Raw genomic sequence first — 15,977 nt, 5'->3', positions numbered from 1 at the left:
GGTTCGAATCGAGATCCTTGTGAGATCAAATATTAACACCACTAACATAACTTAATTATAATAAACTCTATCAACTTATCTTAATCATTGTGATCATAACTGTGAAATAATGATTAATTAGGCTAAGTGGAATGATATATAAGCTCACATGGGTTAAGTAGTGCACTAGTGTTAAGATAGGCTACCTATGACATTAAAAAAAATCTACTCTTATTTAACATCTTAAGAATTATTTTCATAATGTCTTATAATAAAAAATATTTGAGATCATAATTGATATTGAGTTTTAAAATTGTTGAAGCCATCGAAATTCGAAATTGTGTCAAAATTATAAAATTTCCTTCTAATAACACTTTATAAAAAAAAAAGGAGTTTTCAACCCTTGTTCGTAACCATTCTGAAAAAAAAAAACTACACTTTAATTAAGCTATTCTCTCATTAATTACTACGCGGTATTTAAAAGGTCATGGCGAAGATACAGATTTAAGATTTACAGACTGAATTGAGTGCATCGACTTAGACCAATCAGCAAAATTCGGGAATGGCGGAGGAGGAAACTAGAAGCCCGCCGACGAGCGGGGCAGAGAACTCGCAGGGAGATAGAGGGAGACCCGGCAGTGGTGGTGGTGATGGTGGTGGTGGAGGAGTAGGATGGGGTGGTTGGGATTTCTCTTCTTTCTCCGTCTTATCGGATCTACAGAAGGCTGCCTCTGCCGCAGCACAAGAGATCTCTAGAAATGTGCGTTTTTTACTTTCTTTATTCGTAATATATTAGGGTTTACTAATCGTATCTTCTTCTTTATTGGATTGAGTTTTGAGTGGATTACGCCCTTACCTATGTTTGGTGGGTTTCTTTGTTGGCATTGTATCAGGCTGCTGCTGTTGCTAAAAGTATAACAGAAATAGAGATTGCAGAAGAGGATGCAAAGTCTGATGCCTCTGCTGGTAAAGAGGGGAAGGAGTTTGAGAATGACATGGAGGATGAGAAAAACCTCCTCCGTAAGTCAGCTTTGGATAAGTTGGAGAAAGCCAGTGAAGAGTCGTTGCTGGGACAGGCAAGTCATCCGAATTGAGGAAGATGTATATTATTCTTATTATTATTGAAAGTTTAGGCCTTGTAGGCTACTTTATTATGTTGTTCCTAGAATTTCAAGGCCTTTATTCTTCTCTTTAATTTTTCCTTCAAGTCGAGTACTGGGGTTTGTTTTCATGTCTGTCATGTGCAGGGTCTGAAGGTTATTGATAGCTCTGTGGAAAGCTTGGCTTCAGGGGCATGGCTTGCAATCGGGAATGCACTGAAGGGAGGATCAAACCTTGTACACAAGTATGCTATAATTGAGGGTTGCATGGTGCTGCTTTTGGATTGCTATTTTATAATTTAAAATCCGGCTTTCTACATATCGAAGTCCATGACCTTCACTTGCTTGCAAAGCGTACCACATAAAATTTATAAGCTATACTGTTTTTTTTCTTAAGTACCTTTGTTTCTTGAGTGCTGTTGTAACTACCAGTCAATAATGTTGAGAGATTAAGTGATTCCTTGATGAAAATACTTTGAATTTTTTTCACGAAACAAAGATAAATATATGATTAAGATGATTGTTCTAATTGAAATGATCAGTTGTATATGCTGTGATTGGTAACTATTTAAATAAAGAGATAGGATAACTCTTGGAAATTAGGATGCATATACATAGTATCATACATTTAATTATACACATTAACTTATACATGGACACACATATGCATACATATTTATTTATGGATATAATATGTATATTATGTATAATTTATACAAATATACATATATACATACTTACAATAAAAAAATAAGAAGCTTTGTTATAAAAATTGGTTTAGAAGTAAATGCTCAAAAAATTGGGAAATATATAGAGGGGCCTACAACGATTCTATGAAGGCAATATATGATATAAAAATTTTAGATTTTAGTAAGTTCTATAATAGATTAGATACTAAGGATGTCGAAAAATATATGTATAAGTTAGCTAAGAAGATACTCAAGTGAAGTAAATATTTAGTTCAAATGAAGTGTATTATGGATGAAGATCAAAAAGTTCTTTTCTTTGATGAGGGTATTCAACATAGATGTATATGGTATTTTGATAAATGTTTTAATGAAGGTTATGAGAATACAATTGACTTTATTGACATTAGCACCCTAAATGAAAATAGTGATTTTTATTTTTATCGTCCTATTAGTAAACATGATGTTGGAGAGGCTTTAAAGAAAATCAAGTATGAAAAAGCAATATGATATGATGATATTTCGATAGAAGAACAAAAATACTTAGGAGATCAAGAAATTTGTTGGCTTACTAAACTTTTTAATATTATTTTGAAGACTAAAAGATGCCAGGTGAGTATAGAAGGAGTATGTTGGTTCCTATTTTTAAAATTAAAGGTGATGCATAAGAGTGTACGAATTATAGAGGAATTAAGTTAATGCTATACATTAAAATTATGAGAGAAATTAATTGAGTATAGGTTACAATGTGATATTAATGTTTCTTAAAATTTGTTTGGATTCATGTCAGGTAGGTCTACTATTGAAGCCATATATTTGTAGAGATGTTTGATGAAGAAGTATAGACAGAATAAGAAGGATCTACATATGATATTTATTGATTTAGAGAAAGCATATGATAAAGTTCTAAGAGAAGTGCATTGGAGGGTTCTAGAGAATTAAAGTGTTAATAATGCTTATATTCAAGTCATTGAGGAGATGCATATATGAGCTATCATTTGCGTTCAAACACAAGATAGCTTGATCAAGTATTTTACTTTTTAAGTTGGATTATATTAAGGATAAGCTTTAAGCCCATATCTTTTTACTTAAGTCATGGATGTTCTTACTAGACATTTAAAAGAGGATGTATCATAATGTATGCTTTTTGCTAGTGATATTCTTGTTGTTGATGATATTAGTTTGGGAGTTAATGAAAAACTTGAATTATTGAGGTCAACCTTAGAGTCTAAATGTTTTCTTCTAAGTAGATCTAAAATCGAATACCTTGAGTGTAATTTTAGTAGTGATAAATTTAGTTGTGGGATTGTGAAATTGGGTGATCAAATCATTAAAAAGAGTAAATGTTTTAGATATCTTGGGTCTATTGTTCAAAGCGATGGTGAAAGAGATGGAAATATTATTAATAGAATTTAAGTTGGATGATTGAAGTGGAGGAATGCGTCGGGCCTATTGTTTGATAGAAAATTACCCTGCAAATTTAAGGGGAAATTTTTTAAGATGGTGGTGAGACCTACAATGCGTTATGGTGCATAATATTGGCCATTAAAAGAGAAGGATAAAATTGAGTTGAGTATCGTAGAGATGAGAATGCTAAGGTGGATGCGTGCCTTTGCCACTTAGAGACAGATTGCGAAAGGAGTATATGGGTGAAAATATTGAAGTAGCTCCAATGGCAGATAAGATTAAAGATAGTCGTCTTAGATGTTTTGGTGACTTAAAAATGTTGGCCTTCTAATGGCCTTGTTAAGAGAGTAGATGGAGTAGATGTATTAGATTCGGCCTATGTTAAGAAAGGTAGAGGTAGACCTAAAAAGTCTTGATTATAAAGTACTAAAAATGACATTTTTATTAGATTTAAATGAGAATTTGACTTAATAGGACAAAATGGAGAAAAAAAGATTCATGTAGCCATGGGATAAATGCTTGTACCATATATATATGTATAAATATAATTTTTCCACACATATTGTGATGTAGACTTTCCAAGGAGTAAGAATCTCTGCAAAATATGGGGACACAATAAGCTAAGAGGAGAGTAAATTTTGTTGGTAAATACAATAAAGGGTATGTTAATGATGTGAGATTGTGGAAAAGATTATCAACACAAACAAATATGCTTTTAAAGAATGAAAAATTGGAGTATTATTAAGATGTACAATAATTATAAGTAAGAATATTGATATAGGGGATAAGTAAAAGCACAGTCAGAGTTACATTGTATGATTTACATACTTGATGATATAGTTAGAAGGAGAAAATAAGATATATAGAATAACCAAGTCCAAAGAAAATAGATATATGGATTTTGATCTTTTTTTTTTTTACTGTGAAGATAATATGATTCGAGTTTAAAATAATGACTTCAAAGAAAGATGAAAAAAGTGATTTTAACACATAATTAGGTGAAAGTACTATGAATATTTTCTTATAGAGGAGAGCAAATGAGCATACTCATGAAGTACACCATGGGTTTCTACCCCCCCACCAAAAAAAAAAAAGTTTAGCTTGAGAGGATGCATAAGGCATAAAGGTTAAATTTTAGATTCAAATGAGATACCCTGTAAGATTTGATGAGTTAAGAGATGTTGGTGTAATTTGATTACAATTTTTTGGGGTGAAATCATAGCTACTTGAAGGATCCAAGTTATTCGAGAAAAACATATTGATAGTGGTTTACAAGAGCAAAGGAGACGTCTAAGATTGTAATAATTTTAATGGTGTAAAATTAATGAGCAATTTAGTGAAGATATTAAATAGATTAATAAAACATTGGCTTAGGAAATCACATTGCTATCTGATAATCTATTTAGTGTTATTTATTATTTTTTCTAACATAGTTAATGAATAAGTATACAGAGAAAGATAAAAGACTAATATAGTTAATATTGATATTTATAAGGTATATGATCAAGTAGCATGAGAAGTGGTTTGGTTGGCATTAAGTGAGAAGATTTGTGTTAAATATATGCTAACGTTATTTATAGTATGTTTAATGGGACAATTTTTTTACTTTAGAAGTACTTGTGGATTGGCCATAGAGTTTCTAATCACAGTTGGTTTAATAAACACTCAATATTTGGTATGTCCATTTTTTTATTTGTTATGTGGATGTTTATAACAGACTTTTAAAATGAGGTAGCATGGTACATACTGTTCAAGAATGATTTGATATGATCTTGATAGTTGAGGCCTTTTTTAAAGAAGTAAGAAGTTATAAAAAATGGAAAACAAGTTATAAAAGATGAGGGAATTAGGATTTGGTACACTAAAGATGAAGTGTGTGTGTGTGGTGTGTGTATATATATATATATATATATATATATTATATATTATATATATCAATGAATTTATAATAAAAATTATGGTCCAATATTGGTGGAAGATCATGTGATAACTAAGTTTTGTAGGTTTAAGTATCCTTCATTTATTGTTCAAGAGAATTAGGATCTAGTTGACTACACATATTTGAGAGAAAATTGGTAGTTAAAGGTAAAAGTTTCTTAGTAATACTTTGCGGTATGGGAGTATCAAAGTAAAGAAAATATCATGATGACTTAAAAAAATTGATTGCATAAAATAATAACTAGACCACCTATCCATGCGGCTTTGAGGTTGCTTAATTGAGAAGCCAATAATATTCAATCGAGTGCCATGGAGTAGAGAACCTTTAGTTAAATATGCGTTAAAACTAGAAATGATAGTGAAAGAAATATAATAAGGAGATGATGTGATTAATATTTGTTGAAGATAAAATAGTTAAAATTAGATTTAGATGGTTTACCCATCTATAATAGAGGGTGCATAGGTAATAAGTGTATTAATAATTTATGTGGATAAAAAATAATATTGAAGGAATTTAAATAAAAGTAGATTGACAAATGTAACGGGGATAGCAGAAGTGTGGAAAATGTCATTCTAATGATGTTAATACTGCATAGGAAGGAATTGAGAAAGAGGATTCATCATGCTAGGCCAAAATAGGTGGGATAAGGGTAATTATGATGAAGATTTGCAGCATGATGTGAAGGTAAAAAAACCACATAAAAACAACATATTGGTAATATTCCTTCTAGATCCAATAAATCAGAAGCTACTATATCTCACATGTTAACAGTCAAATTAATTGAAATGTAAGATATAGACACAAGAATCCTTTAGAAGTATCTATGCTTCATATTTTGTAGCTTACTAATTTGTCTTCTTTAGTTCACGATATGCTGAAGTTTTAATTTTGTCTACGAAATTAATGTTTACTTTTCATGGATTAGACAAACTTGGCTTTAAAATTTTAGTTGATTATGGTGTAGGCAGTGTAAATTGATAGAAAATCACCTGAACACTGGTTAAATAGTATGATAAACTTAGCACAGATTGATCAATGTAGCCCAATTTTGTGTTGTGCATTTATCTGTATTTTCTCTAATCAACTCTTTTGTTGAAATTTCTTTTCCGTTGAGCTTTCCTTGTTAGCTAGGTTTATAACTTATATGATTAGGCTTTTAGGGAACTCCCTGTCCATTAGATTTTCATTATTTAGTAGGGCCTGTAACTTTCTTGGTTAACGATATTAAGAAAATAGCTTTTGAAAATCTGGCTTACGTCTCGTTCTAACTTAGTATATTTTACATCTCTTTTGCTAATGTGACATGTTTCTCCCTGAGCTATATTCCTCATCTCCTTCCCTTCTCTTCTAGACTAGAACATTCTGCTGCAAACCTTGCCGATTCTATTCAAAATGGTGAGCTGCCAGGAAAAGCTACTTCCCTTGCACCATCCATATTTGAGGTATACTTTTTTCTTAGATTACTTTCCCATCAAATTCCACAAGCTGACATTTAACGGCATTCTCCTTTTTTCAGACTGGAAAGTCTTTCACTGCCAGGGGAATTGAAGTGCTTGAAAGAGTAGGCAAAGAGACCATAGAGCTTCTTATAGCAGAAACTGGCCTTGAAGTTGAGAAGAGTTCTAATAAAGCTGATCAACATGTTGATGAAGAACCATTTGAAGAAGTTACATTTGACAGATGCTTTTATATTTATGGGGGTCCTGATCTCCTTGAGGTATTGTCCATCTTTTGAAAAAGGATTAGGCATATTCCAATACCTTATCATTGTGTATCGCTAAGATTTGCATCTCTTTTTTAATCTAGGAGCTGGAAGCTCTGTCAAGCCATTATGCATTGTTGTTTAATAGGAGAAAGGCAAAGTTAGCTTATGAACAGAAGTCCTTCTATGATGGAAAGTTGAAGCAGATCCTACAAGTTTTTAGCTTGGGTTCAGATCCTGAAGAAAGTGGATTGGTCCTGGATAAAGGAAAGAATGTTGTTACTATAAATGAAGCAGGCCGTTTTGAGATGAAAAACCTGCGGGACTCTAGTGTAAGCAAGGCTGCTGATATGGCTGCAGGGTAAAAATCTTAAACTCCTGAAAAATTACTTTTCAAAAGCAGATAATTAGTTAAATTCATTTAGCTGTAAAATTCAATACTGTCAAGTAGCAAAGTGATTAAGCTTTGCTTCGGTTTTGATGCATGTTGTGCACTTGATTCTATTATTGATATCGTTGCAAAGTTACCAGGATGATGAACTCGGATTCCCTGTTTTTGTTAAAGAAGAATCAGAGACGCAAGAAAATAAACTGTAGTGCTATTTAAATACAGAAGAATCACGCACTAACCTTATGCTTAGTTCTTAGTTATTCCCGAAAGAAATTAAGAATTCTCTTAGCAGCCCCATTTTCACCATTCTTTGATGTATATTTGGGGCTCCACTGATTCGTGGTGATGTGATTTTAGGTGAAATCTATAGGCTGCTCATCCCCTATTCTGGGTTGTGCATGGTGTGGTGGAGCAAGTGATAGTTTGTATAATTTGACCACCAAAGTTGCTTAAAAAATTGTTTAGTGTAATATACGATGTATAAAATTTGCTTTGGCATGCGGTTACACACGATATTAGAAGGATAATTTAAAATAACAACAAGTTTATATTAAAGCTAGATGCATAAATAACAGAAATCCATCGTTTAACAAATAGAAAGTTCACCTCCAGTTTCCCTTACTTTCACTCTTGATAGTGGGGTTAGTGGGAGAATAATTTCAACAAACTTAAAGATGCCACCAAAAGAAAGAGGACACTTATAGCATTGCCTAATGAAAATTTTGTTGGAGGGGAAGGAGTCGGTGGATATTGAATAACTCACCACTGTTCGGAGATTTGGTGCTCGTCGATGGCGTTCGTCAAAGTGAAGAGGATCCAAGTTGAGGTCGAAGAAGGATGATCTCAACATGTCTACTTGTCCTTGATGATTGTATATGAATCCTTGGTCTCTTTCAAGATCGGCAATTCATGGGGAGAAGGCCGGGTTGTGTAGCTTCTTCCTTTGGGTGTATGAAATAAGGGAGAAGAGAAGAAGAGGGGATGTTTGGAAAGGTCGGTCATGGGTAGGAGAAGTGGCTCCTTTAAATTTAGCTTTTGGTTTATGTGGGTGGACAGGCAATAAATTAAAATCTAAATTTTAATTTTAGATTTTGAATGGAAAGGGAGGGAATAATTTTGAAATTCAAATCTTCCTTAATTGGGGAGTACGTGGGCAACCAATACTTGAAGAAAGGGTGTTGATTGATAGCATTAATAGAGAGAATTAATTAGGAGAGCGGGGAGAGAGGGGGCCTTCCAAAAGAAAAGGGAAGGAGGGTTGTCCACATTCAATGAATGTGTTTAGATACAATGAATGTTGAAATTGGAATTAATTCCAATTTAATTTCAGATTGGGAGTGATTTGGGGGGTTTCCTAAAATAGATTTACTAATTAGGAAAGGTTTTGAATTTCAAATATCATTTGAATTCAAATTAATAGACTTTCCCAATTAATAATAAGATATATTAAGAAGGTGTTTAAGAGGCCAATTGAATTTGAAACTAGGGCTTGGAGGAGGGGCCGGCGGCTTAGGCTTGGGTTTGGTAGGCCGGTGACTTGAGGAGGAGCCGCACTTAGGTTCGATGGAGGGAGGGGATGGTGGTGAGGCTAGGGGCCGTATAGTTGGGTGGGTATGGGAGGAGGGGCCGGCAGCTTGAGGTGGAGAGGGGAAGGAGGCCGGTGGGTATGGATTGAGGGGAGAGGGGTGGCCGGATTTTAGGGGGATTGGTGTGGGTGGCCGGTGGTATGGGTTGAAGGAAAGGGGGGGGGGATAAGAACAGATACAAACCACGAGCCCGGAATCCACCGACGGCTAACGGGAATTCCTTGGCCCTCTCTTAGGGTTTTCTCTAGTCTCAAGAACTCACAATCAAGAGAAGTAACAAGTGCTGAAATTTTATTCATCAAACATCATCTCATACAATAGTGAGGGCCCTCATATATAGGCCTCAAAATAAAAGAAAACGCAAAAACTTAGGCTACAACATAAACTAATCCTTCTTGGGGGTACAATGATAAACCATAATATAAATAAACAAATACATAAATGCATCATAAATAAAGACTCCGAATCGTAGCCTTTAATCTAAGATTCCTCCAATGATAGATGCCGAAATCTTCTGCTGATGTCCTCATCAGTTTGCCAACAATAGAAAATGAGAGTGATCTAGCAAGCTTAGTTATCTTATCATCAGAGAAATGAATCTGGGCTTGTCTTGAAATATAGATGTTGCTTAAGTTGAGGTGCATTATACGATGATATGAAAGTAAAAGGATGATAGTCCGATAGGGTGTCATTAGAACATGTAACAATGATGGTGGTCGAATTGGGGGAACCACTAACTGCTTCAGAAGGAGAAGATTGAGAAGGAATTGGGATCAAAGGGAAAGGAAAGCTGACCTATGTTGGTAAATTGAGGTAAGGACACTAGCAATAAAAATCTTGAATGAGGAAACATAAAGGAAAACTAGAGAGGAATCAATGATTTGTAAGAGAAGAGCACAAAGCCACAACGCTAGACAACTCTATAACAAGCATCAGAAGCAAGTGCGACAACCGTTACGACACAATAGAGGTGCAATCGTGCCTAGCTTACGAGCAAGAGATGAGACAAGAAAGCCTGAAGGAGAGGAGGGCACACAAGCTTGTGTGTGCCGATTGCATGAGGGAGTCAATTGATCTAATGAACAAGTAAGACATATGTGGATACCCTCATGCACACTAGCGTTGGGTCTAGTTTAGCACATGTATGAGTTTTTAGCTAGGTTCATTTGTGAATCTATTATCTGTACTAGTATTTAAAAAGTGCATGCGATTCTACCAATCTAGTATTTTAGGCCTTCATTTTTAAAAAAATAATCTCAACGATTGATGTATTCTAGCATATAGCTGAATGGTAAGGGTTGTTGATGCGGACATCAGCACGAAGATTTGGCGCAATCACAGGAGGTGTTGTAAATCGACGGCTCTAATTTAAATTGTCATTTATGAGTTATTTTATGAATTTTAGCTCTTATTTTATGTTATTTCCTGTTTTACCCTTAGGTTAGTTTATTTGAGTGTTGTGGCCCAAGGGGCAATTTTGTAATTTTTGATTTTATCATGTTGTGACCTATATATAGGGCCTTAAGCTATTGTAATAGGATGAAGATTTGATATTAAAAAATTTGTGTCCACACTTATGTTCTTTTTGAGAGAGGACGAGAGTGAGATTCCTATGGGAAGGAATCGGAGTTGTCACCAGCCGCAGGATGGGTCCGGACTCGTGATTTGAAGTCCCTTGGAGAAGGGCAAAGCATCACCCGTTAGTTTAAGAAGAATCCGAAGCTCACGGTTTTTATTTTCTCTCTTTCGTTTTATCTTCTATCTTTCTTTGTTTTTGTTTTGTTTCCCTCTTTTGTTCATAGCCATCGTCTTTCTTCCTCCTCCCCTCTCAACCCCTCGGCCAAACCACCATACCAAGCTCCACAAATTTTTCCCCATAGCCGCCAGCCACCTTCACCCGATCCCACCCTCTTGGCCGCCGACCACCTTCCCCCATTAGCTCCACCGCCGGCCACTCTTGTTTGTCTCCATGAATGAGGAGTCAATGTCACCTTAATGCTTGTCTAAAGAGTTCAAATAATTTAGGAAATTATTTTCATCCTTTGAAATTCGAATTTTGAATTTCAAATAGTTTCCTAAATTAGAAAGATATTTTAGGAAAGTATCGAATCTCATTCATGATGTAATTCAAACTTAATTTGGGTGATTTAATTTTGGGCGGTTTTCAAATTTTCAAATTCCACTAATTTGAAATTTGAATTCTTTCCTAATTTATCATTCTATTTTTGGAAAGTTTTAAATGACTTCTGTTTGAATTTCAAATTCAAATAGGATTGAATTTATTCCATCACTTTCCTAACTCATTAAACCAAATTATGAAGCCTTGAATACTCCCATTAAATCCCTTCCCCTCACCATGCCGCCGGCCCCTGTGGTGGTCCCCTCTCCTTTAATGTTTCATTAAAGGATTTGATTGCATGTTATTTGAATTTCACATTCAAAATTCAAATTGGCATTATTAGTTAAATGCCATGAATGCCAATTAATTTCAGCCTAGCCGAAATTTCCCCTTAACACAATTTCTTAAATTGTTTCCTAACTCTAAATCCTTCCTTTGGAAATAATGGCAGTTTATGTAACTCTTACCTGGCTGGAATTTTCATTCATATATTGACTTTAAAGTATTTCCTAATACTAAAGCTTGGCTTTAGGCAATAAATTTAAATCCTCCCAATCCCACCCAGCCGAAAATTTATCACTCCCATATCTCTTCAATCAAGTTACTTAAATCTAGTAATTTGTTATGAGAAAACGTGAGCTCACCCCCTCATGCATCCACTTCTTTAAATCTTTCCAAAACCTCCTATTTTATGTTGGAATTGAGCCCGCCTCTTTATTTCTCTGCTGGCCGAAACTTCCCAAGGCTGGTATATTAATTTCCTGCTACAATTCCTCCCCAAAATCCACCCAACATTGAGCCCTCTTCTTCCTAAAACTGTAGCCTGAAGTTTCAGCCGTTGCCCATGCAAACCCAGCCATTGCAAGCCTCACAACTGCTGTTTGGAAGATCAAAACTGCAGTCCCTGCTGCCAAAGCTGCTGTCCAGAGATCCCCACAGCAGTTTGTTGCTGTCCAGCCCCTCTGGGAGCGACCGTGGCTGCCTGGAACAGTAATCCTCCTACCTGTTCTACATCAGTTGTATATAATTCTAAGATTTAGAATTTAACATATAATGCCGTTTTTATGAATTTATTTTAAGTTAGCTATGCATATATGAAATATGCATAAATTCATGAAAAATCTAAGAGTTAGTACTACATTTGAACTATTGAACTTTAGATAATTTTATCATAATTTCTTTTTTGGAGTTGTATTATTTCTAGAAATTTTCTCGGTGTATATATATACCCATGAGATCATTTTGGAATGATATGCCAAGCCGTTTGAGTGTAAAAACTCCTCAAAATGCAATTTTTGTTTCCTTAATTTTTTAGTCATCTATTTCCCTTAACTTCTGTCACATTTCACTTAAATTCTTTTTATTTTTCAGTAAGTTTGCAACCAAAATCAAATTTTATTTAAATCAAAAAATTATTTTATATTCAAATTATTTAAATTTAAATGTTATTTTTCCCTCTGATTACCCAGTTTTAAACTTTTGAATGTGGTATAGTCGATTTTTAGATGTAGTGGTTCATTCGTAGCAATGATGGCAAGCAAATGCGATAGGTGAATGCTCACTGGAACAGTTCAACTGTTCATTTTTAATAATTATTTGAAAAAAGAATTTATATTTGTTGTCTAACAAATTTTATTTTTATTAGTTGATGAGAAAATATTATATTTTAAAGTTAAATCATCGATTATCTTAACAATATATGATTAATGCTATCTGATTTCAACTATCGTATATTTGAACTTCTTAAAGCTATCATCTATTATCTTGAAACTATCTTAGTTTAATTTTTTATGACAAAATTAAAATTTACTATTTATTTTAATACAATTATAATGTTTGAAATTTTAAAGAGCCTTCGTTTACTCAGAGAAAAACTTTGATTGTTTTTATTGCTTTGAATTGTTTAAAATATTTGTGGATGTATATTTCTATTTGACATTGCCAACAAAGCTATTTGTTTATCAAAAACATGTACCCATCAAATTGAATATCAAAACTTACTTAAAATTGAATGTCTGGGCTCGAAATTGGGCCTTATGTCTAATGATATAGCAAAAAAAGTATGACTGACTTAGATGCTCGTATAAATGTATCGAGTGGATGTATGAATATGATGTTAAGAAACGTGACTTAGAAAAATGAAGTGAAATTTTATTTTTTTACTTGACTTGAAATTAGTGAACTATTCTTCATTTATATTCCCATCGGACCAATCTAATCACAATGGGCAATTATTTTTTTTACAATTTCCTTTTCTTTTTTCAAAAATTTATAAAAGTTAAATTCAGTTAAAAAAAGGTTTAGCAAAATACATACTTTTTATGTCTTCCATCTTGCTAGCAACCCTTTAATATTGTGGATTTTAAAATAATTTTTTTGTAGAACATTTTTAAAATTTTCGATCAAATGATAGTTTATATATATATATATATATATATATATAGAAAATACTTTTATATTTCATTGTGTAAGCATATAGATTTAATGCATCAAAATTAAGAAAAATAATTTAAATTATCAAAATCCATCACAAAAGACCAATATCTACCTATGATTTAACAACGTTTTTTTTTTATGTAATTTATGTTATCATCTAGCTTTTCTCAAATGATATTTACTACGATGAATTTCTTTTTTATTTGAAATCATTTAAAAGAACTTAAAAAAATATTAAATAAATTTTTTTAAAGGATTGTGGGACTCGCAAGGTAACCAATTTTGGTAAGTTTCTTGAGCATACAGATTAAAGGTTCTAACCATTATATCAATCATTTTATGACTTTTAAATTATAATCCGTGTGCCTCCTATTCCTATTCTAGCAACCGACCCCTCTTGGAGACTTTTTTTTTTTGTTTTGGTAAATAGATCTAATTTATTTCCATGTTAAGTTTTTTGGAGATGTTTATAAATGGTTTTATGCTTTGTATAGAATCAAGTAATAAAATTCAAAGAAAATTTCTTTTTTTTTTTACAAAATTACTGATTTTTATGTGTATGTGTGTATATATATATATACATAAATTCAAAATTGAAGCTTTTAATACAAGTGAGATTACCTGGTATATTTTCTCTCCTTTGGCTATCTTTCAATCTCTTAACGCATTTTCTCTATCTTCCCTTTTCTCTTTCCACCTTTCTTTCTAACAAGAAAAAAGACCTTATTGAACTAAAATTTGTTAATTTAAACTTATTATAAATGATATGAAACCCACTAATTCCTATTTTGAAACTGTTGAGATGCAGGGGATACCAAAATAATAAACAACCCTAAGGTTGATTAGTATTCCAGAGTTCCCATCCAGATAGAGAATAAGACTTAGTAATGATTCCAAAATCAGTTAAAAAAAGTTTAAAATAACAAATTAGATGAAAAGCAAAGTAATAAAAGCTAAAAAGAAAATTACATTTTAACAATAAAATCCAACCATCACTTAAGAATATCTTTGATAGATAATCCATAAGCTTGTTCCAATCTCCAAAGTCAGATTTCCAAGATAGCATTAAATCAAACATTTTGATAATTTGCTCCATCTCCAAGTATGTTGATAGGAAATACTTGGGTTCGCAAGTAAACCTAACCGAAATCAATACCAAAACAAGAGAAAACAGCTGTTTTCAGCAGAAAAACAACAAATCGCAGCAGTTTTAGTGGAGAAAACTCAAGGAAAATGGAGAAAAACAATATATTTCACTAGTAGATTCGAGAACACAAACAAAGATACAATTTCCTTCAATCCGAGAGGAAGGAATGACTCTCCAAATCTCTAGCCGTAGCTTAGAGCCCAAGAACACAAACCCTAGATCTCCCAACAAAATTCAAATGCAAGATAATCCCCCCTTTTCCTCCTAACCTCCTAATTAACCATAAAGGAGTTTTACAAAATGTCTAAACAGCCCCTCACATTCAAAATTTCCCTCCCAAAATTCTTCCCTGGCCCCCGTCGACTTTGCTCCCTCCGCTCGGTTCCGCCTGTTGGCTGCGGTTCCGTCGCGAGAAGACCCGGACCGGTCCGGGTTGGACCGGTCCAGCCGGCCCCTCCTGGGCCGGCGTAACATATGTCTCCACTATGTAGTTATCATCGGGATAATTTTCTTGCATTTTATTGAGATAGTAGAGAAGAAGAACCTCTCAAGCCGTTCTTCACTTTGACAGTCTATATTGTTGAAAAGAGGGTGGCCTGCTAATCCCTACTGTGGTTGCTTCATTGTCTTTTCAAGCATAGAACACCTGTTATTTTCCTGTACCTTATGAGATGTACTTAAACTTTTCCATTGCTCTCAGATTTTCTTGCATTGCTTAATTGAAGCTTTTGTTTGATTGGGTAAAGCGCAAACAATAATTGTTGATGGGAGATGATTATATAATTGTCCAACTTATTAAACTTATTGTTTCTTTGGTTGCATGAAATTAGCTGATTCCTTACAGCTATTAATTCGAGCACATGCATGAATGGATTGCTGAATGCCTCCTAAAACATGCTTTATATTATGATCAACCACATAGATAAAGAGCATAATCCACACCTAACATGTGCAGCATAAGATGCTTACTGGCCATTTCCTACGGCTAAGTTTATTAATTACTTCATCTTGTTTGATATTCTTAAATGATAGCATTTGTAACTATTTAAGACGATTTAGTGTATCTATTAATAACATAAATTCTTCAACAGCCACTTCACTTTTCTTACAGGGTTTGATTAGTATTGGATTACTAGCATTAGATCTTTGCTCTAAAGGGGATGAGCACTTCCTCTGATGTGATTGCTTCCAGGCATATATGCATGATATGGTAAAACTAAGTAACAGATGAACATCAGAAGAGAAAGCATTATGAAAGTAGACAAACATTAGGAAGACGATGAAAGGATTTAATATTTTCTATTTAGGCTTTTAAAATAATTTCGCTTACCCTCTCCAAGTGATACGAAAAGTTGTTATATTTTTCTCTTAGTTTACCCACATCCAAGCAATAAAAAATATCTTAGCGCCTATATCTCCCCAAACCTTGTATATACTCATAGGGTGGAATTGCACATTATACTCATTTTGATGAATAAATAGTAT

General features: G+C 33.6%; 1 protein-coding gene across 1 annotated transcript in view; it reads left to right on the top strand.

Moving 5' to 3' along the window:
• Positions 1–486: 486 nt before the first annotated feature.
• Positions 487–15,977, top strand: part of LOC110113441 — a 37,186-nt gene continuing 21,695 nt past the window's right edge. Inside the window, exons 1-6 of the mRNA XM_020846034.2 lie at positions 487–739; positions 873–1,055; positions 1,227–1,324; positions 6,463–6,553; positions 6,628–6,828; positions 6,918–7,174. Coding sequence (XP_020701693.1) covers positions 542–739; positions 873–1,055; positions 1,227–1,324; positions 6,463–6,553; positions 6,628–6,828; positions 6,918–7,174 — 1,028 coding nt within the window. The 5' untranslated portion in view covers positions 487–541. The remainder of the gene's footprint in view (positions 740–872; positions 1,056–1,226; positions 1,325–6,462; positions 6,554–6,627; positions 6,829–6,917; positions 7,175–15,977) is intronic.

This window comes from Dendrobium catenatum, unplaced genomic scaffold, assembly GCF_001605985.2.
Source record: "Dendrobium catenatum unplaced genomic scaffold, ASM160598v2 fragScaff_scaffold_156, whole genome shotgun sequence".
NCBI classification, from domain to species: domain Eukaryota; kingdom Viridiplantae; phylum Streptophyta; class Magnoliopsida; order Asparagales; family Orchidaceae; genus Dendrobium; species Dendrobium catenatum.
This window is presented reverse-complemented; position numbering and strand designations above follow the sequence as displayed.